This window comes from Antechinus flavipes, chromosome X (genome assembly GCF_016432865.1).
Source record: "Antechinus flavipes isolate AdamAnt ecotype Samford, QLD, Australia chromosome X, AdamAnt_v2, whole genome shotgun sequence".
Taxonomy (NCBI): Eukaryota; Metazoa; Chordata; class Mammalia; order Dasyuromorphia; family Dasyuridae; genus Antechinus; species Antechinus flavipes.
In genome coordinates, this window is record NC_067404.1 from 83093095 (window position 1) to 83119395 (window position 26301).

The 26301-nt window shown below is 44.6% G+C and overlaps 1 protein-coding gene across 1 annotated transcript in view; it reads left to right on the forward strand.

Moving 5' to 3' along the window:
- Positions 1-26301, forward strand: part of TEX11 (testis expressed 11) — a 113800-nt gene that overhangs the window by 35617 nt on the left and 51882 nt on the right. Inside the window, exon 7 of the mRNA XM_051969186.1 lies at positions 6039-6134. Coding sequence (XP_051825146.1) covers positions 6039-6134 — 96 coding nt within the window. The remainder of the gene's footprint in view (positions 1-6038; positions 6135-26301) is intronic.

Consider the following 26301-nt stretch of genomic DNA (forward strand, 5'->3'; position numbering starts at 1 on the left):
GAAATTTTAGCAACACAAAGAAGAAAAAAATAATGAAATTGAATTAATTACCTCATGTAAACAGGAAAAAAAATTCTTTTCTGATTTTCTGAGGGCTTCTAATTAAGACAGTAGATTTAGTAAAGTAGCTGAATACAAAATACATTAACAAAATTTGATGGCATCTGTATATGATAATATAAAAATCCAGGAGGAAATAATAAAAAGGAAAGTTCCTTTCAAAGTACCTACAATATGAATAAGCTACATTGGGAATCAATCTACCAAGTCATATTAAATCAAGACTTGGATAAATACAGATATAAACAAGATAAAATATAAATAAAATAAAGTGATACATGTTTAACCTGTATTGAATTATTCCTCTTGAGGAGGGAGAAAGGGAGAGGAGAGGAAGAAAAATTTGAAATACAAAATTTTACAAAGGTGAATGTTGAAAATTATTTTGGCATGTATTTGGAAAAATAAAGTACTATTAAAATTATTTTTAAAAAGCCTTCCTGTGGCTGGACTGGAATTAGGAGTTGAGAAGGAAGATGAGACTGGGGCTCTGGCTCACTCTTCTTCCCACAATAGAGTTCTCCTCAGGGCTTCGATTGAATTTTTTTTCCTTCTCCATTCTGCCAGACACTTGAATCTCTCAGGCCTAAACTGCCTTGGTGTTTTATAAACTACTAATAGGATGAGAGTTTACTCAGCCAATCCAAACACATTTCCTGTCACTCTTTTTGGTCTAGGACATTTTCTTTATGTAACCTAAAGCAGGGGTTCTTAGTGCTGTGTGTGTGTGTCTGTCTGTCTGTCTCTCCCTTCTAAGGCCTTCTAGTGAAGCATATAGATACCTCTTCAGAATCAGCTTCTTTTTGTACATAAAATATAAAAGGTTTACAAAAAGAACAATTATATTGAAACACTACTGTCACAATGTATATATTAATAAATGCACAATAACACACACACATGTTTCTGATTCAATTCTCTCTCTGATTCAATAGAGATGTAATTTCTTCTCATTAAGTTAACAGGCCTTCACATTTTGACACAACATTTTTGTCACTTGCTTGAAATGGAGGTGGGATTCTGTGACTGATTTACTCAATAGCTCCCTGCCCTTAGAAAAAGGGTGATAGACCATATAGCCAAAAGAATTCTTTATAGAACTAGATAGCGCCACAGCAGTTTTCAGGTTTGAAGGCCAAAAGGTCTAGAATTCAAGGGGAATCATTAGAAAAGTTAGAATTAAGGGGGCCTTGAACTGCCAGACCTCAAATAATACCATGAAGCAATAAAACAAACAAACTCTGTCATACGAGATTTAAAAAAAAAAAAAGGTTGATTATTTGAACAGATTAAGTAAATAAATCTCAGAAGCAATGGAACATAGTCCTCTGGTGTTAAATAAACCTGAGAATGGGCCAGCTGGAGGGCCTAATAGAGCACCAGCCCCCAACTCTGGAGGAACTGAGTTCAAATCTAACTTCAAACATTAGCTATGTAACCCTGAGCAAGTCACTTAAACTTGATTGCCTCCAAAAAATTAAAAAAAAAAAAGCCCAAGAACAGACAAATAAATGGATTGACTCTTTATTCCACAAAATTGTGTGGGACAACTGGGAATTAGGATCCTGTTCAAAATAGGGTTAGATCTTAATGCATCTTATATTATATACCACAATAAATTCCAAATGAATATATAAAAAGGATGAGAGAAATCTTTCACAATTAGAGGAAGAATTCTTAACAAGGGATAGAGGTAAATAGGAGATAAAATGGACAATGTCAATTACATAAGATTGAAAGACTTTTGCACAATCAATGTAGTTAGAGAAAACAGTAAACTAAGGGGCGGTACAGGGTGTGTGTGTGTGTGTGTGTGTGTGTGTAGTGATGTTTGAAGCAAATATCTTAACAGTAGGATAGCCAAGATCTTTAGGGAATTGATACAAAATGGGTACCAAGAGAAGCACTATTTCCAAATAGATATGTGATAAAAGGATAGGAAGAGTTTTCAAATGAAGCTTTGAAATGTATGATGTCAACAATATGGAAGAATGTTCCAAATCCCTGAAAAAAAGAAAAATGCAGATTGAAACAACTCTAAGGTTTCATTTTTTATCCTTCAGTTCCTCAAATGGAATGGCCATTCACCTGAAAATCTTGGCTCAGTTCTTGACTCCCTGGAATTCTCCACTTTGTCCTCATGTGATTACTTTACCTTCACTCCTCCTTTTCAGCTTCATTTTATGTATTGTCTTCTCCTTTAGACTGTATGTTTCTTGAAGACAGGGATTGTTCTTGTTTTTGCTTGTATTCTATTAAGTGCCTACTATATCTAGGTACTGTGCTACTAAGCTCAAAGAATACAAAAAGAGGCAAAAGATGGTTCCTGTCCTCAAAGAGTTTAATCTAATGGAGGAGACAACATGCAAACAAATACACACACACACACACACACACACACACACACACGCCCCCATATAAAGCAAGCTATGTAGATGGGATACATGGGAATAGAGTGAAGACACTGGTAATGAGAGGGATGGGAAAAGCTTCTTGTAGAAGGTAGGATTTTAGCTGGGACTTAAAGAACATCAAGGGAAGTCAAAGCAGAGAAAGGAGAGCATTCCAGGTCTGGAGGACTCGGAGCCAGAGTGGAGAGATTATAACATCTTATAACCTTATTTGTGGAATGGCCAGGAAGCCAGTGTCACTGAATGGAAGAGTAAATGGCAGGGAGGAGGGGACTGGTTCCAAAGGACTCTGAATGCCAAGCACGGTGTTTTGTATTTGCTCCTGAAAGTGACAGAAATCCATTTTTTGAGCATTTTTTGAGTGGGATGTGACATGATCAGATCTGTGCTTTATGAAAATCATTTTACTGGCTGAATGGAAGATTGCAGTGGGGAGAGACTTAAGGCACATAGATCACCTCAGCAGGCTATGGTAATTGTCCAGCCATGAGTTTCAAAATGAGAACCTGCATCCCAGGGGTTGGTAGCATCTGAGAAGGGCCATATTCAAGAGATGTCATGAAGGTCAGAATGACAAGTTTCAGGCCTGTTCTTAGACAAACCTGATCCTAGCCGTTCTTATGGTTCAGGATTGGAACAAAATGAAACGCTCGTAGACCATTTAACATTGGACAAAAAAAAAGTTTACTTAACCATATGACCCTTTCTCTGTCTCTTCCTTTCACACATGTGTTCAAACTCATCACCTGGGATGAGATCAACACATTAGTTCAATCCCTGATTCTGTGAAGTTCTCTGGGCTTCTGGGGAGGTTCAAATGTTCTTTTTTCAAGTGCTTCATACTAAAGAGTCTTAACAAAGATCATACAGCACAGTTCTTAATACCCTTCTTCTACCCCCCCACTCCCCAATGCCATATACAAATGCCAAACACTCCATTCAGCACAGTTTTTAGATGATCCCCAAATAAAAGCTTTCAGGAAGGACCCAGGTCTGGGTCTGGGTCTGGAGAATATAATCACCCCCACATGCAAAGTTATTCAAATTTAGCAAGCCCTCTTTTACATTGTTTATCATCTTCAGAACATGGTTCTTAAAGACCCAAAGCACATTCCACATCAATCTCTGGTTGCCCAAAGTTAGCAGATAGCTTTACTTCCTAATTCTGCAAGATCAATAGGGTTCTGGTTCTGTCCTATTATGAGGACTTGCAGTATTTATACACTCCCAGAAACGTGGTGGTCATTGAGTATAAAACCTTTCATATCACCTATGCCTCCCATTCCTCCACCTATTCCTTTCCCTACGCCAACTATGAGGTCATTCTAATTCAATCCTGTGGACTAATGTAAAATATTCTGAGCTGGGCCTGACTCACACTGGTATAATGGTTCAGGTTAAGGACCAAAATATAATAAGACACTCGTAGGTTATTTATCTTTATATAATCAGCAAAAATGTACCTTCTTTCCCACCCTAATCTCCCCCCAACCATACCAATTTAGAATATAATAAAAATAAAGTTCCTATTAGTCATATATGGTGAAGCAAAATAAATTTCCCCATTGACCATGTCAAAGAACAAAAATGTTTCTTTCCGAGTCTCTCACCTGGAATCTTCCTTGTCTTAGGTAAGGAGAAGGGCCACATCTTAGTCAACAACTAAGGGAAAAGGAGGATAGAGTTGAAGATGAAAAGAATGGGAAGAAGAAAGGACCCTGTGTAGAGTGATTTTAATTTTCCTCAGGAAAGTAAGGGACAAAGCCCTCAGCTAAAAGAGACATGGAGAGGAGGGGACATAAAAAGAGAAAAGATGATTTGGAACAATTTCTGTGGGGAAGGAGAATCATTAAGTACAGGTGAAATATTGGGGAGGATGCAACTTGCAAGATCAAAGTAAAGGAAATTTCCCAATCCCCCAAAAAACAATGTGTGTTCTTCAGCCTGCCAGGTATATCTTGGAACTGCAGAATACATAGTTTGTGTTTACATCCCCAGCATTCAGCATAGTGGTATGGTGAACAGAGAGGGCTGGTCTGGAGTTGGGAAGATCAGAATACAAATGCAGCCTTAGACACTTCCTAGATGTGTCAGCAGCAAGTCACTTTACTTTTGTCTGTTTCATTTTTCTCAGCTGTCAAATATAAAGCACCCCTACCTCCCAGGATTGTTGTGAAGACCAAATGAGATATTTATAAAACACTTTGCATAATGACTGGTACATAATAGGCATCATATAAATGCTTGGGTTTTTTTCATCTTCCCTCCCTTCTCTAGCCTGTCTCCCTCAGTTTCTTCATCTGTAAAATCAGAATAATAATAGCATTTACTTCCCAAGGTTTTAGTGAGGATAAAGGAAGATATTTATAAAGTTTTGAAAACCTTAAAAGTTCTATATATATTTATTATTATTATCATTATTCTCTATAGTTCTATATAAGTTTATTATTATCATTATGATTATTACTCCCTACAGTTCTATATAAATGCTTGTTGTTATTATTATTACTACTACTACTCTACACTTTTTCCTGTGAGAATGTATTAGAAAACATCTTTGTTCTCCCATGTTTCTTTTTATTCCTCTTTGACCTTGCAAACAGATTTCTTTTCTACAAACACAAGTTAAATAATTGTGTAAAAAAGCATATAGAATACTTTCTTTAATACTAAAAGAACTTACCGTAAGTTTACTGTGTAAAGGGGAGAGATACACCTTTATGCAGATGCCTTGGACATTGAGTTTTACCAGACTCTGCTATGGAAATTACAGACTTGACCACATGTAGGTTTGATAGACTTAGTGTCTTTTAATTCTGTATAGAACTGGTGCCAGAATTGTCAATCCATAGAATAAACCTTTATGCTATTCAAAGAAAGAAAAGAATAGGATTTTCAGAAAAGTCCTGCCCCTATCTTACCGAAGTCATTTCTCCAGTCTTTCTCATTGTATCTGCTTACGAGTGATTCCTAGGCAGCAGGGCACACACTGTCCTGCTGGTGTGGTTCTAGATTTAGTAAGGTGTCTTTTGTTAGCACTTTAGAAAGTAGCTTGCTAACATTCATCAACTCCTGGGGTGGGAGGCACTTGTCTTTTTTTTTTTTTTTTCTTTTTTGTCTCAGACTGGATAGGTTCAAAGCAACGCTACACATGATATTGTTCTATAAGAGATAGTAAAATGACTCTTGATCATTATGCTTTAGTTTTCTAAAGTATGAAGTGGAGAGGCCAATTGTCTCCTAGAAAGTACTTGAATGTCTGTGAGATATTATGGAAAAAAATAATAACTATCTAGGAGATTTGATATAAAGAAACCTAAAATGTAAAGTTCTTCGGTGTTCTCTTTCCCCCACAAAATAATGTCTTGCCTTGTAATGTGGTAGCATGCTGATTGTAGTATCCCCCAGAAATGACATCTATCCTGTGATGATGGCGGCCTTTAATGATGTCCTCTTTTCTAATGATTTCTCTGGGTTAGGAAAAACTCTTGTTATTGCTTAAGTGCTTGCTAGCTTGTCTTATTTTGATGCCGTTTTCCCTTAACTTTGTGTATGTTTTTGTTGTAGTCTCGAGTTCTTCGACTGCTCGCTAACATTTACCTAGACTGGGACTGGGAACAGTGTCAAGACAAGGCTCTTGAAACTATCAACCTGGCTAATGAGGTAACAAGGTTTTGTGATTATTTTCTTTTAAGATGCATACTTTGAATAATAGTTTAACCTTTAAAACTTTAGTTCATATCTTTGGAATCCAATATATACATTCATCATAGTTTTTTTTTTTTTTTTTAAGAAACACATCATATCCACTATAATGACATAATGACAACCGTGTGGCAAATTCAAGTGTGAGCTTTTACAAGGTGCCTTTTCTGGTATTCCCACTGATGGGAATGCTCCCTCACTGCCCCCAGCATAATGACTTTGTATTTATTTGATATGTACACATACATCTGTTTACTTGTCTGGTCCCCTCCCCCAGGAGGAATGCCAGCTCCTTGGGACTTAGTAATGTTCCCTTTTCTAGCTATGTAATCCTGGTGCTTAGCCAAGTGATCTACAGCTAGAAGGCACCTGAAGAAATGCTTGTTGACTGAAATCAACTATCTCAATGGTGCTTATTTCAGAATATGAATCACAAAACATTTAAGTATGTACAGTTGCCTGATTGTCAGCTATAGGAATACAAATACAAAATGCCACAGTCCACATCTACAAGATAGAATAGCGGTGGCCTGGGAAGTCCCCAAGATGGTGAATTGATTCCTAGAACAGCCCACTGACATGCTCTAACCAGAAGTAATGGTAGTATTTTTGATTTACTTACTGTGTCCACAGAAGAAGGTTGGAGGGGTTGGGGGAAAGGACGTGCAAGTCAAAGCAGGCTGTAGGTGGCCAGGTGACAACTGAGTAAGGATGTGAAAATAGTTTGGTCTGAGATTCCCTAGATATGGTGAATGAGGTGATTTTATGCCTCTTAAGACATTAAACAAGAGAACTCAGTTCCAGGACAGGACTTCGAAAGTTGAGTATATTAATTTCCAGGAGCTGGGGACATAATTTCTGAAAGTGTTGTTCAGAAGGTGTTGTTCTGGATAGGGAAAGATGGCCTAGGTAGAAAGCTAGATTATGATATGGAGAGATGCTAGTCCAAATTTAATTTTCTTCAAATAACTTTCCAGTTTTCCTAACGATTTTGGTTGATTTGGAAGACTTTTCCTTTAAAATTATGCATCCTTTGTCCATTGGTCCAATAGGAGCCTAGGCTTTTGGAGTTATTTGTTTTTAGGTTTTGTTTAGTGATTAACTTTTTTTTTTTACCAGAACCAAATAATTTTGATGACTTTTGTTTCATAATGAGATTCGAGATCTAATTATTCCTGTTTTTTCATTATTTCCTTTAAAATTCTTTACTTTTTGTTCTTCTTGATTTATTTTGTTTATAAAGCAACTTGGTAGTTTGATATAGTGTTAACTATAAAAGTAATTTAGATAACATCATTTTTCATTATATTGCTAGAGGGTAGTAATGAACAATTTAGCTCTCCAATTATATAAGTGGAGGATAACCTGCTCTTTCTTGAAACAATCTCTTCTACTTTGGCTTAGTTTTAACTGTTAGAAAGATTTCCCCTTTTATCCAAATAAAAATCCAATTCTCTCCAGTTACCATCCATAGTTTCTAGTTCTGTTGAATCGAACAACCCTCCTGTGATACAGCAGCTCTTCAACCAATATTGGAATGGCCCTGTCTTCCAGGGTAGGGGTTCTTGGCATTTTTTGTGTCTTGGTTCCCTTGGGTACGCTCAGAATCATATTTTAAAATAATTGAAGGAGATGGTAAATTTCATTTTGAGATTAGTGAAAATAAAGATGGATTTTTCTCCTCCATTCTTAGATCTCTGAGTAAGTAAAAGGCTCTAGGCCCTTCACTGTTCTGTTTGTGACAAAGACATCTGATTTGGAGGTGGACCTCTGTGTCCAAAGAAAAATGTCCTTCTCTTCTCTGGCTGTTGCTTTCAAAGCAGTTGTAGCAATAGAAGCAAGGGTCCCCCTAACTTTGACCCTTAAATGGCTCAGAGTCCGCGACTTATAATAGGGCAGAGACTGGGTACAAGGAGTAAGAAGGGAACTAAGAGGGAAAAATAGGGAGATTCAAATCAGAGGGGAATGCTATGTCCTGGGAGAGAGAATCTAAAATGGATTTTCCTCTTTTGCTGCTGATTGTACCAGGGAAGGGGCAGAAAGGAAAGGGAAAGGAAGTAAGTGGCAGAGACAAAGTGGAATTCTTTTATTTCCTCTTCACTTCCTCTCTCCCTCTGTTTCTCTTCCCTGTTGTTGCTGCTGCTGTTAGCAGGATCAGTATCCCTGGAGTGGCTGACACAGTGTAAGGATGGGGATTTCTCTGCCTTACTTGACAACCCAGCCATGCTACATTCTGTTCAGAAGGAAGTGGAAAGAGGCTGGAGTGGGAACCAGTATCAGTCAGTGGGTCGGGATGGCTACTTGCACTTGCCTTTGCCCTTGCTCTTGCTCCTGCTTTTCCAGGGAAGGGAAGGGAGCAGGAAGTTACCATGACCTGTGACAGTGACCTGCCTCTCTTCCTCATCTCCCTTTTTGTTGCTAATGGTACCCCTGAGAAGGCTGCTGTTGTTTCTCCCCTTCCCTCCCCTCCCCTGCTGCTGCTGCTGCTACAGCAGAGGCAGCAGCAGTAGCATCCGCTGCCACCATGAGGCTGCAAGCGCTTGGTCCTGCCTAGCGCTGCACCAGTTAGTGTTGGAAGAAACCTTTGTCTTTCCCCTAGCATCCTTCCCCTTGCTTCCACTGACCCCTACTGGCAGAGGAGAGGAGGGAAGGGGGTAGGGCTGCAAAGGGTTCTTTTTTTTCCACCTTCCTCCATCTTGTTGATGGTGTCTGAGAGGGAGGAGGAGTCTAGGAGGCAGTGAAAATGGTGCCTAGGAGGATGGGACTTTCCTCCTTCCCTTCCTTTCAGGGACTGGTGCTAGAACTTCCAGAAGAGGGGAAAGGATCGCTAAAGCGTATTCCCCTCTTCTTGCTGATATTGTCATGGAGTACCCATCAGTATTGAGTACTGATTAACGAGCTGGGAGGTACCCAAGACCCATGGCTCTCTCGCCTTTGTTTCCCCCGAATCCACCCCTTCCCTTTGCTGCTGCTGAATCTGAGGGGGAGCCATGTGGAGCGGAAGGCTGCTCCCCTGGCTGCGTTGCCTTCCTGGTAAATTCACAAATTCGTGCTAGGATCCGACCGTAGCTAGTTAAAACTTAGGAAGGAGAAAGGAGACACAAAAGCCTAGCCACCATTTCTCCTCCTTTCCTTCTTTCTTGCAGCCGATTCACTAGGGAAGGGCTAGAAAGAAAAAAGGGTTTGGGGGAAGAGTCACCCGACAGTCAAGTGCACAGAGGCTGGAAAGGGTACCAGCCTCCGACCACTCCAGAAAAAAGGGGGTGAGGGGCTGAGGGGCTGAGGGGCTGGGCTGCCAGCGGCATGGCGCAGAGGGAGGAGCCTGGGGGTGGCGCCATGGAGCCCAATGACTCATGTAGAACATGCTAGAAAAGGGGGAAGAAGTGGAGGCGGAGCTGAGGACATTCGAGACACAGGCTGTGGCGGAGAGGGAGGAGTCCTAGAAGGAGGGCCGGACTGGCGATTGGGAGATAGGAACCCTTCTACCTCTTCTCCCTTGTGATTGATGGTAGAATATGCTAGACTTAGAGAGGAAGATGAGGGGGGCTGACTGCTCTATTTTCCACCCCCTCACAGAGGGAGGAGTTTGGGGGGAGCTTTCCTCTTCTCCCTTTCTCCATTTAGGTCATTTAGTAATGAGCGAACATACTAGAAAAGGGGGAAGAAGGACTAATATGGGGAAAGAAAAGGGGATTGAGGAGTTAGGGGTAAGGCTTACCACACTCTCCCTGCTGCTGATCTGGAGAAGGGATGAGCCTGTACAGGATGTCTAAAGTTTCTCCTAGTCTTCCCCTTCCCCTTCGCTGCTGTAGGGAGCAAGGCAGGGGACAGTACCCACTCTTCTCCCTTCCTCATCCCCTCCACCCCCATGCCCCACCCCTTATCCCTGATTATTAGTGGGAGAAACCAGTATAGAAAAAGGAGTGAGGGATCAGGGGCTGGGAAATAGGCTGGGGCACTGGCGTTTGGCTTCTTTGGCACTTTTCTTTCTTGGAGGTGCTGAACTACAAGGGGGGATTTCACCTCCTTCCTTTTCCTGTTTCTGGGCCCAGTCTGAGTGATTCTGGCAGGTCCTTTTTCTGCCTTTCTCTTCTTTGCCCCAGGAGTCTTGGCAAAGGAGGGTCACTGACATATTGAGGAGGGTGTATGGGGTCTCTCTCCCCTCGTCCTCATTTCCTTGACTAGTCAGGAGGATACTGAGAATGCACTGGATTGGGGCAAGAAAGCTGGTTTTACTTCTGCTTTCCCCTTAGCTGACTCTTAAGACCTTTGACAAAACACCCCCTTTCTTAATAGTTTGTTAAATCTCCGAAATGAAAAGAATGGATTGATTAATCTCTAAGGTGCCTTCTGGCTCTGCTGCTCTATAACCATTGTACACAGGACTGACCAGCAAAATGACAAGGTTATACTACTGCTCCCTCTGGCTGCTGTGCTGGTGCTAAGGAGAGGATTCTGGGAAGAGCTTGAGAGGAGGAGTAGCCTCTTCTCTCTTTCCTTCTCCTCCCTGTGACCACTGACTAATATTAATATAGGTTCCAATAGCAGAAAAAGGGGGCCAGCTTGAAGTTGTGGGTGAGGCTAAATTGGTAGCCAAGTTTCCCTCCCCTTTTAGTTACTCCTGTGGTGATGCTAAGAGATGTGAGAAAATGGCTTTGGAGCTGGGCTGGTTTCTCCCCTTCTCTTTTTGCTACTACCAGGACTTAGGAAAGAGAACCATTTGTGGGGTTCTGGTGCTAACAGGTTGTGTCTTTTCTCTCCCCTAAGAGTGTTCTCTTTGGAAACAATGAGTGTCAATAGAATAAGCTGGAATAGGGTGAGATTTTGGGAGAAAGAACCCAAGACAAGTGAGAATAACTTTTTCTTCCTCCTTCCTCTTGTTGCTAATTTGTGACCTCCTCAAGAAAACAGTTGGAAGAGCTTAAGTTGTCCCCTCAGTCTTTGGGTTCTGGAGGTAAGACAGGGTCTTTCCACTACACCAAGGGTTCCCAGCCTAGGGTTGGCCATCTCTGGAGCTAGAGAAGCCTGCAAGGGGGCGATTGGATTTTGAGCAAACCCTGTTATCTAGAAACTAGTATCCCTATTTCTTATGTGCATATGCATAGGAAACTGGAGAATTCAGTTCTTTTCATATTCAGTGGAGGATATGAAAAGGTTGGGAGTTCCCTAGGCAGCAGGCAGCCAGATGCCCCTTGGGACTGAGAGAAGTGAAGGAGAGGGAGGTCTCCAGAAGTGATTGGGGAGGAGGCTGAACCACTGAAGATGGTGGGGTAGGCTAGGGCTAGCAATTTAGCCATACTCGTCTTTCTCCATCTAGAGCAAGATTCTTTGCTGAAATGTCCTTTCAAGGTATTTTAGGCACTTAAAGGCATTTTTCTGAGAAGACTGCCAAAGGGCCCCGAGACACAAAGGGTGAAGAATTTCTGGCCTAGAAAATATTCTGTCCCGTCTAATATGACCTGCTTCTCCTTTTCTCCCTCCCTTAATATAGATCTTCCTCAAGGGGCTGAGATTTTTTGTCTTTATATATTTGCTTTCCTGAGAAATGCCACTCAGTGCCTTCCCTTCCACCACCTCCATGCATATTCCTCCCAAAGCTGCCTCTCAGACCTCCATACCCGAGTTTCCCGTGGAAGAGAGCCTGAGGGGGGCAGGGTGAGCACTCCTGCTTTGGGATGGGGTATGAGATGGAGAGAGAGACCCGATTCCAAGGCCAGTGCTCCAGGCAGCACTATGCCGTGGGCATCTATAACTCAACATCCTCTTCCATGCTATGGCACATCACTGGCTTCCCAAACCCTCTTTGAAACTTGGACCTCTGTCCATTTGGCAATAGTATTCCCATTCTCCATCTATACTCTTTTTAACCAGTGGTTCTCTTTAGCTGCTTTTCCATCTCATGTCTAACAAGGAAATGTTGGCAATTGGGCCTTCTGGCTCCTCTCATGTTCCTGCTTTCGAGCCCGTAGGCCTGGCACCCGTGACTGTGTTCCTGAAGCTCTGGGAATGTTTCCTGTCCTACTCACTTTTTGAATCCACCCTTCACATTATAGGGAGACAGAACTTAGGACTGAGAAAGACTTAGGGCATTTTAAAAAGACTTTTTGGTGGTTGTTATTTTGAATTCAATTTCATTTTATTATGGCATTTCTTTCTTTAAAAAAAATCATCCGTAGTCTCCTGTTGATCAGCATTCAGTGCATTCAAAGCCCTCCAGTGTAGAACAGTTCTACCTTTCCAGCCTTATCTTCTAGTACTATCTTCCCTAGGAGCTATGCTGTAGCCAAAATGGATTGCCCTTTTCCAAGGCTACCCAGGCTTGGTCTGGTGCCTCTGCTCGTGCTTTTCCGTAATTCTTAGGTTGTTTCCCCAGGATTGCATTGCTTATTGAATTCCCATCCATCCTTTAAAGCCCAAATCAAAGGTTACTTCTTTCAGGAAAACCTTCCTCCTTGCCTGAACGAACAGAGAAGTTGGATTATAAACTTCACTTCATCTTTGAAATGGAGATGACACAATGGTTAGAGAGAATGCCAGTCCTGGAGCTAGGAAGTTGTTTTGTTGTTCAGTTGTTTTCAATCACGTCTGACTCTTCATGATCCTGTTTGGGGATGGGGGGAGGTCTTGGCAAAGATACTGGGGTGGTTGGCCATTTCTGTTTCCAGCTCATTTTTACAGATGAGGAAACGGAGGCAAACAGGGTGAAGTGACTTGCCTCAAGGTCACACCACTATTAAGTGTCTGAGGCCAGATTTGAATTCAGGAAGGAGGCCTAGATTTCTAGCCACTACAGTAATACTTAGATGGCCCCAAGTCAGAAAATGTTCAGGTGTAGCCTCAGACATTTACTAGCTGTGTGACTCTGGCTAGTCACTTCCCCTCTGCCTGCCTCAGTTTCCTTATCTGTAAAACAGGAATCATAATAGCACCTCCCTCCCAGGATTCCTGTGAAATCACGTAGTAGATGCTGGAGAAATGCTAGCTATCATTATTATTTTCCCCTTGCTGCTGCTGGTAGCCATAAAGGAGGAGGTTTGGGAACATCCTCATTCTGTTTTGCTTTAGCAAGATGCTTTTCTCCCTCCGCTTCTTTCTTTTCCCCTCAAGCCTGTCTATCTTTCTGTAGCTGCTACTACTTCTTTGCTAGTCCTGGGATAGGAGAAAGGTCCTTGGGGAATTTCAAAAGGTAGCAGGATAGCTTTTCCTATCCCCTTGCTGCTAATGTCTACTGGTAGAAATACCAGAATAGGCCAGGGAGAAGGGGAGATCTCAAAGTGATGAGTGATGGTGTGGGGCCTACGTTTCTCTTCCTTCCTTCTTGTTGGCATAGGAGAGGGTGACCATAGCAGGTTTTTTCTTTTCTACCTTTTATTTCTTGTCTTCCTCTTTACTCCCCCCACCCAGTCATCAGGAGAACATGGTGGTTACTGGAAAGCTTCTGTTCTGGCTCCTTCACTATAGGGTAGAAAGAACCTAGACCGAGGTGTTGAATCTGAGTGTTCTCTGTCCAATGGAAGTGGGGAGGGGAAGGTATGACCTAGGTGACCTCTCAAATGGCTTCCTGTTTTTCTGGGATTCTCACTTTGGAAGAGACTGCAGAGGCCCTGGATAGCAAAGGCAGTTGGAGCTGGTTGGCAGTTGGAGCTGATTGCCCATTGGTCTCTGCTTCCATCCCTGCAGCCAATGGCTGATGGAAAAACATGCTGGCAAGGTGAAGGGGCAGGAGGCGGGACAGGAAGTTGGGTGAGAGACATGTCTAGCTATAGGGCCTTCATTCTGGTTTCAGAGAGGCCACATGTGGTATAGCTGCCTTTTTTTTTTTTTTTTTTTTTTTTGCTTGCTGTACTTACAGGCACTAGGTTTGGGAGGCCCAGCCTAGGAGAGCAGAGGGAGCCCTGACTGAAGAGAGAGCAGTTCAGATTTAATCTTTACTTGCTCTGACCTTCCTATGAAAGAGCCTGGGGGTGTGGGATAGGGTTAACCCTTTTTCCACCAATTGATGAAATCATGGAAATACTTAGAGAGGGCAGGGCAGGAAGGAAGGAGGCTGTCGAGTTTTCTCTAATTTGTAGTTAAAGGTTTCTCTTTTCCTCTTCTCCCTCCTCTTCCCCTTTGCTGCTGTTGCTGCTAGGAAGGAGAAAGAACCCCAGAATGGGCAATAAAAGAAGGGGATGGAACATTTTCTCTGGTCTGTGGCAGCTTCTTTGATGCTCCTGAGCCAGCTGCTTAAGAGATAGGAAATTTGGAGCTGAGTCATAGTAGATTTCCTTTTTCTGAGCATGGAACCAGTGCTGCTGGCCTTGAAGACATAGAATTAGGAAATGATGATGGCGGGGCCTCGTTTGTCTTAGAATCAGACTAAGGACCATTGAAACAGGAGAGAAGGCTCGGTGGCCTTGTGGTCCTGATTCTTGGCCTGCTGCCTATGGTAGGGGAGGTGACTGCTAAGGGGCCTAGAGAACGAAAATATTCTCTTTCAATCCCCCCAGGGTTTTATAGGACTCAGGTGACAGATTAACAGAAGTATCCAGGGCCAGCCATAATTCCTCTTCCTTTAGCTTCTGTCACTATTGAGCTCCCACACATAGGCAGCTTGGGGCTGTTCAAAGAATACAGAACTGGACAGGGCAGCTGGAGCTCTGCTTTCTAATATCTCACAGACCACAAAGCTGAGGGTTCACTAAGACCACCTGGAGCTTTCCCTCACTTTGCCTCTGTTTTGGTGTTGCCCACCATATGGATGAAAACAATTCTGCCTTCCATTCAAGGCCCTCAGCAGGATCCCCTATCCAGCCTTATCTTCTACATTCACTCTTTACCCAACCCTAAGCAACATTGTGTCACTGTGACTTTGTCCCCTGAAGAGCCAGTAGAGACTTTGTTTCTAAATTAAATTCTCCCTTTCATTGCTAAGGGAACAGCATGCCCCTCAGAGCCTGAAGTAGGCTATGGACTCGTGCCCCCAGATTCAGTACTGTTTCGTTTACCTTCTGTCCTTACTTTGGAGCACAAGGCCGTATCATCCGGGATACTAAAGGCAGAACTTGTATCTTGGAAGGGGGTGGGGAAGGGAAGTTGGGGAAGTGGAAAGTGCATGGCTCTCATGCAAATTTTTTTTTTTTTTTTTTTTTTTTTTTTTTTTTACCATTCTCTTAACCTTTACTAGGTTTTGAGGAAGAAATAGCCTAGGGCTACTGGGTGGATAAGTAGGGATAGCAACCTGAGGTCTCTTTCTTTTTGTTTACTTTCTCCTATTGCTCTTGGAAAGGATTTTCTTTTTTCAGTTTTTTTTCAGGTTATGACATTGCCTTCTGGCTTGGATGCACTAGAATACCCATAATTAATATTGTGGAGAATCTTGAACGGTCAGGATCAGGGAAAGTATCCAATCCTTAGTCACATAACCCAGAAATGATTTGGTATTATGCCCCAGGAATATTGATTGTAATAGTCCTTGTGTTCAGAAAGGTAATTGCCTCTGGTTTTAATCTTTTGAGAATTGTTCATTGTCAGTTGATAGCTCCAGACCATCATCCTCCGGGCCGATACATCATTTTCATTAGTCTATTCTCACGTTTTTCTTGTGTCCTTTTTGTGACAATGCTGTCATCAGGGTCCAGTAAATATTTCCAGTTCTTGGCTCCAACCAATTTCTCCACTAGCCATTGTACGATGATGACCGGTGCTCTCAAGATTCCTTAGGACATAGGCTCAGAATGGTAAAATCCACTTGTACAAATGAAAAGTCTTTTCTTTGTCTTAGATGTAGAAATCTGCTACTATTCACTCCACAAGTCCAAGCACTGCCTGCCTGGCAGACGATCCAAGGCCTCTTACTTTCATGGTATAATGTACTGCTCCACTTGAGTTTCCTTGTTCAAAACCCAGTAGCCAATAGATATCTGGATAATAGGGTGGCTAGATTCTTTGATGGTATCATTAACTAGCATTTCTTTGAGAGAGTTTCTGAGGTCTTATCAGTATAGAGTAATTAACCTGGATCTTTCTCTGATCAGGAAGTGGTGAGTTGGCTTGAGTGGGATGTACATCCTGTAGCTCAAGAATATTACATTACATTCAGATGCCAAAATTTCTTCAGTCATTCCTTGTTTGTCTAAGAGACAATCAAATGTTTGGTCCTTTCCCAAATGCGACTGATTAAAATGCAATTGGGAGATATTTTACACAATAAATAAAAATAAAAAAGTGATACATTTCATTTAAAAACTCGGCCAATTTGGGAGTCGAGGATCCTTGATATACAGGTTAGTGGCCCCAGCTTCTACTTGAGTCGGACAGCACGGATCCACTTTGATTCTGGTCCTTTGTTTTCATTTTCCCTGTCTTTTTAGGATCAGGAAGTTTATTTTGCTTGTGACTATTCTCTCCTTGATATTATCTTCCCTCTTAACCACCCCTTCCTCATCTATGTTTTCCTCTATGTTTGGTGTATTTCTCCTCCAAACTCTCTCTCTCTCTCTCTGTGTGTGTGTGTGTGTGTGTGTGTGTGTGTGTGTGTGTGTGTGTTCAGCCCACAGTTGTGTGTTTTTAAAGATGAGTGAGGTTCATCTGCTGTCTGCTCTCCCACCCTTCTTGTACACTCTATTTATGACAAACAACAAGTTCCTTTCTTTAGTATATGCCTTTGTCTTTTCCCTCTTAAAAACCTCAGAACAACACCAAGCCAGCCCCAGGACTTCAGGTTTTCATATTTAACTCTGGCCCCAAACTTTGAGGGCATTAAGGTTCTGAAAAGATATGTGCTTCTTCTCTCTTAATGAGCATATTAACACTGCATCATCATAGAGCTCCTTCCAGCTGCTCTAATGTACTTCCTTTCTGGTTTCTTTTGAATCTTATGTTTTCATTTCAAAGCTCCTCCTCATATTTGGTCTTTCTTTCATTAAAGATCTACTTTCCCCCTGTAGGATTATACTCACCTTTGCAAGGTAAGCTATCCTTGGATATAAACCTGTATTTTTTTTGTCTTCTGGAATATATAGTGTTCCAAGACTCCCCCTCATATTAGAAGTTTCCAGGTCTTTTGTGACCCTGACTGTGGCTCTTTGTGTGACAGTGATGCTTCTGGTCCCACTGCCTGAAAACCAGCTATGTCACATTTCACAGCTCCTCCACTACCCTGAAGGAAGCGCCACTGTGTCTTTGCCATTGACTCAACTTTTCATCAGTTATATGTTCCTTCAATTTTAGGGGATCCCCTGTACCTCAGCTCCCTTTAACCCCACATAATTAGGGCCCATGCTGTGGGCGAACGAGTCCTCTTCTGATGGAAGTCACCAGAAAGAGGAACTGCACTTCCATCCTGCAGATTTAAAGGCACAACCAGTTCTGGGCAGGCGACCAGTGGAAAAAGCTGTTCCCAGCCATGTGGTGGCAAATGCCAACTGTCTTCTCCCAGAAGGAGGGCCTGGCAGCTCTCCCGTAGGGCCTCCATCTTAGGTGATCTGCACATGTGCAAAAGCCCTGTTAGACCTGTCACCAGAACAGCTTCTTTTCTGAAGGCTGGCAGTGCTTTCTCTTTGGCATGAGACCTTCGGCTGTTCCTAGGGCTTTTCCTTTGGGATTTCTTTGAGGAAATGTTTGTAAATTGCTCAGTTTTACTTTGCTACCTGCCTCTAAGAAATCTGGGTGATTTGTTTATGATTTCTTGAAATACAGTAGCCAGATTTTGCTTTGTTTTTTTTTTTTCCTTTTAAATCATCATTTTTAGGAATTCTTTTCCTTTGCTGCTGCTAGCACTGGGGAAAGAGGCTCATTAAAAGGAGCTTTTTCTTCCCCCTTTTCCTTAATGTTTGTTTCCATTGATTAGGGTGTCCTCGGTGTCCACAAAAGAACACTCACATAGGGAATTGGGAGATGTTCTAATTCTCTCTGGCCTTGAACTCCTTTGGAGTGCCTTTGTTTCCTTGTCTGCAGAATAAGGATGTTGGAGTATCTTACTTCTAAAGTCTCTTCCAGGTTTAAAAATGTAAAACTCAACAGTATCAGTTAATAAATATTTATTAAGTACCTACTATATATATAAAATCAAGTCCTATGCTAAGCAGCACAAAGGCTGGAACAGAATCTTTTGGGTTTGGAGAGGAGCGAGATCCCAATGTTAAACTCTAACCCTTGTTTTCTTCAACTTTGTCACTTCCAAGATCTAATATGAAATCCTTTGTTTCCTAACTTGTCCTGCCTCCCTTTCCCATTTAGTCACACGTCTGTGCCTTTCCTTCACCCAAGTACTCAAACGTGACCCTGACCTCCTTCTGTCTCCTCACTCTGAACCTTTTACTGTTTCCTAGGGCCTGGGATGCTCTATCTCATTTCTGCCTCCTGACTTCCTTGGCTGCCTTCAAGGCCCCATAAAAATCCCACGCTGGACGGGAAGCCTTTCCCAGGCCTCTTCTTTCTCTAACTGTCCACTCTGATTTATTTCCAGTGTAGCCTGTATGTAGGTTGTTTGTGGGTAGTTGTTTCCATGTTGTCTTCCCCGGTAGACTGGGAACTCCTGGAAGGCAGGGATTGTTTGGGGCCTTTTGGAATATTCTCAGTGCTTAACTCAGTGCCTGGCACATATTTGAACTGATAAAGTTGAGTCCTTCTGACTTCAGGCCTAGTGCTCTATCCCCTATATCACCATGCAGTCTTATTGACTGACTGATCTTTTTGCCAAAGAAGAAGGACTTTGGCAAAGTGATAGCAAGATGAATTTTCTTGCCACCATTTCCCCGCCTTTCTCATGAATAATGGCAAATTATGTTAGAATAGACTAAGAAGGCTCTAGGGTAGGAAGGGCAGAAGCCTGAGACCAGAGATAGGTATGGGAACAAGATTTCTGGGGAGCTCCCTCCTTTTTTCCTGCAAAGAATTGGATGTGTGTGTGTGTGTGGGGGGTGATAATGGTAGTAGCTCTGTGTGTCAAAGTTAATATGACAGACTTTTCTTTCTTCTCTTCTCTCCTTCTCCCCATCCCCTGTGCAGCAGTGGGCAGTAGTTGGAGACATGCTGGGAATAAAAGCAAATGGGGCTTATTTCTTCCTCCTTTCCACCCCAAGACCCAGCAGAGGGCCAGGCATACCCCAAGCTGTCCATAAATGCTTGCTCGCTGACTGACTCATCACCACTCACTATTCATTATTAGAACATGTAAGAAGCAAGAAGTAAAGACTCAGGAGTAGTGTTTTCTCCTTCCTTCCCTGTGGAGTGTGAGGCTGGAGCAGGGGGAGAATTTGAGATGGAGGCTGGAGACTTGAGTAGACTTCTCGTCTGTCCGATCCCTTTGGGCCAAAGGATATCCTGTGGAAGGGAAGAAGGGTGGGGGAAGGCGGAATTTCTTTATCCCCGTCCCTTGGGTTTCCTTGTGGCCTCTGGGTAAAGGTGGAATGAGGAGGGAGAGAGTCTCTGAAGGCCAGCACAGCCTCCTGGACACAGGGCTGAGAGAAGAGATGGTGGAGTTGCGTTGGAGATTTCTTCCCACCCTTTCTTCTTCCCTTTCTCTCAGTGGCCTAGCTCTTGTTGCTGCTGTAGGGTCTAGGAGGAATTATTAGCTAAAAGTGCAAAAGGCTCTCCCCCCAAACTTCCTTCCACTTCATTGTTGAGGTTCAGGAGACCCCCAAAAGGTCGGGGGTCACAGACTGGTGTCAAGAGGTGTCTCAAAAGAATTTGCGGCATTGAACCCGTCTCCAAATCAAGGGGCACGATTTGTGATCATTGTAATGCCAGTTAAAGTGGGCTAAGTTCCAAAAGAATTTAGCAAAGAACCAGGAGCAAGGAGGTTAATTTCTAGGACAAAGCCAGAGAGACCAGAGCTTCCTACTACTTGTGCATTTGATGGCTTGGAGGTGGATTTGAGGGGTAGTCTGTTCACCAGTGTCTCATGAACTTGGTTATTGTTGACCAGCAGATTATGTATCTGACAGTCAGCAGTGTTTGTAGGACTATCCTAAAGCCAGACTTTAGACCATGGACAGATAGATTGTTAGAACTATAGCACTCTCAGCGCAGGGGACCTTAGGATGACTGCTATATTTCCCCTTCACCATCACTTCCCATGTCCTTGATCAGTGGGAAGAATCATGGGGGGAGCCTCTCAGTCACTGTGTGAATTGGACAAATCAGCTTTTTTCCTAGGCCTCAGTCTCCTTCCCCATAAAATGGGAGAGCTGGGCTACACGTAGGAGCTTTTAACCTTGGGTCTCTGACTTTGTTTTACAAAATATTTTGAGAACTGCATTTCAGTAGAATTGGTTTCCTTTGTAATAGCATGGACTTTCTTTGATGCATTTAAACAGATTACTCTGAGGAAGGGAGTATCTTCCCTGCACTGCCAGGGGCCCAGGACCCAGCAAAAGGGGGAGAAATGCAAGGCTTGCTTTCTGGCCCTGTTCCCCCGCCTCTTGCTTCTGCTCCATGTTGGCTGCAGAGAGGGTGGGGGAGGAGCTGCTTTCTCTCATCCCCTCCTTTCTCCTTCCCTCCCTCCTTTTGCAGCTGTTGGCTAAAGCTAGAAAATGCTAGAATTGGAAGAGAAGGGGTGCTCCCCTCCCCCCCAAGCCAGAGTGTGGGAGAGGTGTGGCTGGAGGCTTTTTCTTCTCATTGCTGCCAGTGGGGAGGGGACGAGATGGGGGGGGGGGTTCTGGTCTCTGTCTTCAGCCCTTTCCCTTAATCCTCCCTTTCCCAGTTCTGCTGCTGGCAGTTAAGGCGGGGCTAGGAAGAGGAGGAGGAAGAAGGGGGAGAGTCCCTTAGCCAGAGTGAGAGTATCTGGGTGGGCTTTTCTGTGTCCTCCACCTCCTTCCTTCCTTCCTTCCTTCCTTCCTCTCTCTCTCCCTCCCTCCCTTCCTTCCTTTCTTCAGTCAGTAACTAATCAGAGAAGCTGCTAGAAGGGGGCAAGAAGATGGGAGGGGGCGGAACATGGCGGCTGCAGAGGTGTGGCTTCCTTGCCTGGCGTCCAAAGCCCGTCTCCTGTGGCTGGCTGACGGGGCTCTGCAGGGGAGGAGTCTGGACCGGGACAGGAGCTTATCGGCGAACAATAAACTAGGAAGCAATGGGCAGCACCTCACCTTGGAGGCTGCGCCATGTTTCTAGCCCTTGTCGCTGTGTGACCTTGGGTTAGACCTTGTTACTTCCTCTCTGGACCTCAGTTTCCACATCTGTAAAGGGAAGATGCCAGGCTAGCCGATTACTATGGTTCCTTCAAGCTTTTCAATGAGGCGGGGACTAGAAAGACCCCCTTTTCCCCTTTCTCCTTGCTGCTGCCATCTAGTGGCAAGGAGCCTGGGAGTAGACGCTGGAAAGTAGCCGGGTTTCTCTCTTTCCCTTCAGGCCTTTGTTTTTTCTGGCCAGCCTGAGGTGGGAGCCAGGCTTTAGTCTCCGCTCTTGGGCCAGTCTTCCTCCCCCTTTCCGAAGCCGTTTCTAATGTGTAAAGTGAAGGGCCGAATATTAGCTGGTCTCTCCCAGAAGTCCACCTCCCTTACTGCCCCGAGGAACCTCAGGCTTCCCACCCCGCCTCTTTCTTGTTTGCTGAGGGCAGTGAGGAGGGAGGAGTCTGGGAGGCCATCCTACCTTGGCTGCCTTCCTTCCTTCCGGGCCCATGTTAGAACCTTCTAGTCTGGGCTAAGAATGGAGGAGGGGGCAGAGGGGAAGCCGTGGGTGGAGGCCAGGCTTCTGGCTCCCAGCCCCTCCTCTTTGCTTCCAGGGAGAAAGGGCGCTGGCTGCCCCCAGCCAGATGGCCTTTTCTCTCTCTTCTCCACCTCCTTTTCAATGCTTTCCTTCTTCCCCCTCCACTTCTGCCACTAATTCCTGGTTTAACTTGCAAGAACAGGGTAATAATGAGAGCTTTGCCGAGAGTGACAAGCTTGTTCTCCTGCCTTCCCTCTCTTGTTGCTCCTTGGAGACTTGGGGGGAGAGAGGGAGGCTGAGGCAGGGCTCAGAAGGTGGAAGTGTGAGGCAGGATGCCCTGTGGTTTGGCTGCCCTGGTCTAGCCCCTGGGAGAAGGGGGCTGAGGGGGCATGAATGGCCCCAGCCCTTTGCGCCCACCATGGCAGGCTTGTTGGGTGTGGGCTGGAGGACGGAGTGGCAGGGGGGGATTTTCCTCTTGTTCCTCATCTCCTGTTCCTCCTCTCCCTCCCTTTCCCCTTTGCAGTTGCTGGCAGCGGCATGTGAGGAGCCCCTCCAGAGCAAAACTGCTTGTTTCTTTTTTGTTCCTTGTTCCTCGTGCAGGAGAGTGGTGAGAAGTAGGGAAGGCAGAATCTGGGGCCATGAGAATGAGCCCTGCCATTCCCAGGGCCTTCTCCTGCCCCTTGTCATTGCCACTCTCGCCATGGCAGACCTTCCCCCTTGCTGCTACCTGGCACTTGGCTGTCCAAGAAGGATGGGCACCTCAAGGAGCAACAGTGGGAGTGGGCGGGGATGGTTAGGTGGGTGTTTTTATGGGGGGGGGGAAACTCCTGCTGAGGGAGTTCTTGTGCATGTGCTCGCATGAGAAGTTTTCTTTAGTTAGTAAACATTTATTAAGCACCTGCTAGGTGCCCTGCTAAGCGCTGACTTGGGCTCCAGAATTCTTCATCTGGATCAGGAGCTGTGATATTCCTAGGCGCTCCTGTAGTGTGGCAGAAAGCAGCTGCCGGGGGTATATGGAAAAAGCCCAGATACACCCCTGGGCCTCCTGGTACTCGCATCAGTCTCTCACATTTCCGTTTCCTGTGGGTTTTCCAGTTGACACATTGCTTTCTCTCATTCGATCCTCATGGTAAGAAAGGCCATAGGAAATAGTGGATTGGCGATCCTGCCTCAGATTCTCACTAGTCCTGTAACTTTGGGCAGGTTAGCAAACCTCTCCAGACCTCAGTTTCCTCATCAGTAAAATAAGATGTTTAGAATTGATGGCCTCTAACGCTCATTATCCTTATTCTATAGAGGGAGGAACCCCTTGCCCAGGATCCCTGAGATGGCAGAAGTGAATGAAAAAGCTTCTTAGGTGCCAAATAGCAAACTAAGGCCAGGGGCTATGAATACAAAATGCCCAGGAAGCCAGGAGATAGGAGATGAGGAGGGAGGGCATCCCGGGTATGGGGGACAGTGAAAAGACTTTGCATCTAAAGATGTTCAGGGAAGGTTGAAGGCACATAAGAAGAGCCTTGACTCCCAGGCTAAAGATTTTGGACCTGGAACAAGATTTCCTAATCTGGCATTAAGTCAACAGACATTTATAAGTGCTTACTTCGTTCTAGGCCCCTCTGCTAAGTCCTGGAAATAGAAATATAAACAGAGAGAAAGCTATTCCCTGCCCTCAAAGAGTCTGTCATGGAGGAAGAATCTGAAGGCGACTTTGGGGCCCGTGGAGATAGCCATGCCAGGTTCAGGAGCAGAGTGGTGAGGCAGTGGCAGTGGTGGCGGGGGAGACTAATGGAGTGAATGCAGCTGGTCTGGGCACTTGTCCTTCAAATAAAGGTCCAGGAGAATGCTTCAAGTGATCTCCAGTCTGGAGATTGCTGAGACAAGTTGAATAGAGAGAGTTGGGACCTATGAATTTTGTTTGATTGTTTCAATAGAATTGGTTTCTTTTGCAATCTATGTATTTAATGGATTTCAGAACATGATTCTGAGGAGGGGTCTCTAGACTTCACCGGACTGATTGATGCCCAAGAGCTCCAGGACACACACAGGCTGAAGAGCCTCCATTGACTAGAGGCTGCTAGAAAAGCTTTTGGACTTGGTGGTCATAGAACATTAATTTTAACTGCAATTTATGAACCAGATCATACCATAGGAAACAAGCAATTCTGAACTAGGTCAGATTGAATCTGACCTTGATCTGTGCTTTAATAGTGGCCCTAAGGAACATTTTCTGGGAAACATGGTCGTATACTCTGTAACACTGATCTTGGAACTTAGGAATAGGCTGAATGTCTTCCATTCCTTGTAGATTTATACCCAGACTCCATCGGGAAAATAGCTTTCCTTCTGTGTCGCATATGCCCACTGCCCCCTGCTGGGCATCCTTCTCTAGATATAAGAATTCAGAAATCATTTTAGCAGGGACAGTTCAGCTGCATGGCTCTAAATTGAACGTGACCCAGAGTTTTCCTCGTCCCTTATTCCATGTCTGGTTCACGTTTTGTATGGGGTCTGGAGCAACAGATTATAAAGAGCTTTGAATACCCAACAGACCATTTCGTATTTGCTCCTGGAGGCGACAGGGAACCACTGGAGTTTGAGTAGGCAGTGATTTGGTCAGGCCTGTGCTTTGGGAAGATCACTTTGGTGACTGAATGGAGGATGAAGGGAGGAGTAGGAAGAGACTTGAGGCAGCAGAGCCCCCAGCAGTGGCTCCTGTACTGGGTCGGGAGCGAGGAGATGATGGCCTTCTTCAGCATAGGGACAGTGTCAGAGGAGAGAAGGGGGAGTATTCGAGTTGCTATGAAGGTGAAACGGGCTTTGGCAAAGGATTGGGCGATGGGGATGGTGGGAAAAGAGAGTGAGGTTGGAAGTCTGAGGTCCTGCGAGAATTGGGGGTGCCCTTGACAGTCCTAGAAGGTGGGAGGGGAGTGTGTTCTGGGGAAAGAATCTGAGCATCACATTAATAGAGGAGAATCCAGAGCCAGACCCCCTGGGTACTGCCACTTCACCACTTCTACCTCTTCTCACTATGCTTTCTTCTCACAATTTGAGTATAAGCTGGTGTGATCCAAGATATAACGCCCCCTTTTCTGTCACATGGTTGAAGTACTGAATGGCTCTGCCCCTGGCTTCAGCTCTTGGTGATGGTGTTTTTCCAGAGCAGCGAAGGTGCTACCTGGGCCACCTTCTGCTTCTAGAACCTGTGGTGCTCCATTCTCCTAACCACTACATTCCTTCCGATAATCTAATCGGCACACGTTTACCAAGTGCCAACTGTTTGCCAGGTACTGGGTCTATAAACACAAAGATGGAAGGCTGTCCCTGTCCTCGAGGGACATTTTATTATAAGGTCTATATTATACCTTTCTTTTTTCCTGAGAGACAGAGAGACAGAGACAGAGAGGCAGACTGACACACAGACAGGCAGATGCAGACACACGGGTGGACAGAGACACACAGAGACAGGCAGACGCAGACACACACAGGCAGACACGGACACACATGCACACAGACACACAGTCACAGACACGCACACAAACACATGCACACACAGACACACACAGACAGGCAGATGCAGACACACAGGCAGACACGGACACACATGCACACAGACACACAGTCACAGACACACATGCACACAAACACATGCACACACAGACACACACAGACAGGCAGATGCGGACACACATGCACACAGACAGGCGGATACAGACACACGTGCACACAAACACATGCACACACAGACAGGCAGATGCCTGTCACACAGGTGGACAGACACACACAGGCAGACACGGACACACTCGCACACAGTCACAGACACATAGACAGGCAGACACAGACACACAGGCGGACAGAGACTCACACGCACACACAGGCGGACAGACACGGACACACGCACACACAGTCACAGACAGGCAGACACAGACACACAGAGGTGGATACAGACACACATGCACACAAACACATGCACACACAGACACACACAGACAGGAAGATGCGGACACACATGCACACAGACAGGCGGATACAGACACACGTGCACACAAACACATGCACACACAGACACACACAGACAGGCAGATGCCTGTCACACAGGTGGACAGACACACACAGGCAGACACGGACACACTCGCACACAGTCACAGACACACAGACAGGCAGACACAGACACACAGGCGGACAGAGACACACACGCACACACAGGCGGACAGACACACAGGCAGACACGGACACACGCACACACAGTCACAGACAGGCAGACACAGACACACAGAGGCGGATACAGACACACATGCACACAAACACATGCACACACAGACACACACAGACAGGCAAATGCGGACACACATGCACACAGACACATAGACAGGCGGATACAGACACACGTGCACACAAACACATGCACACACAGACACACACAGACAGGCAGATGCCTGTCACACAGGTGGACAGACACACACAGGCAGACACGGACACACTCGCACACAGTCACAGACACACA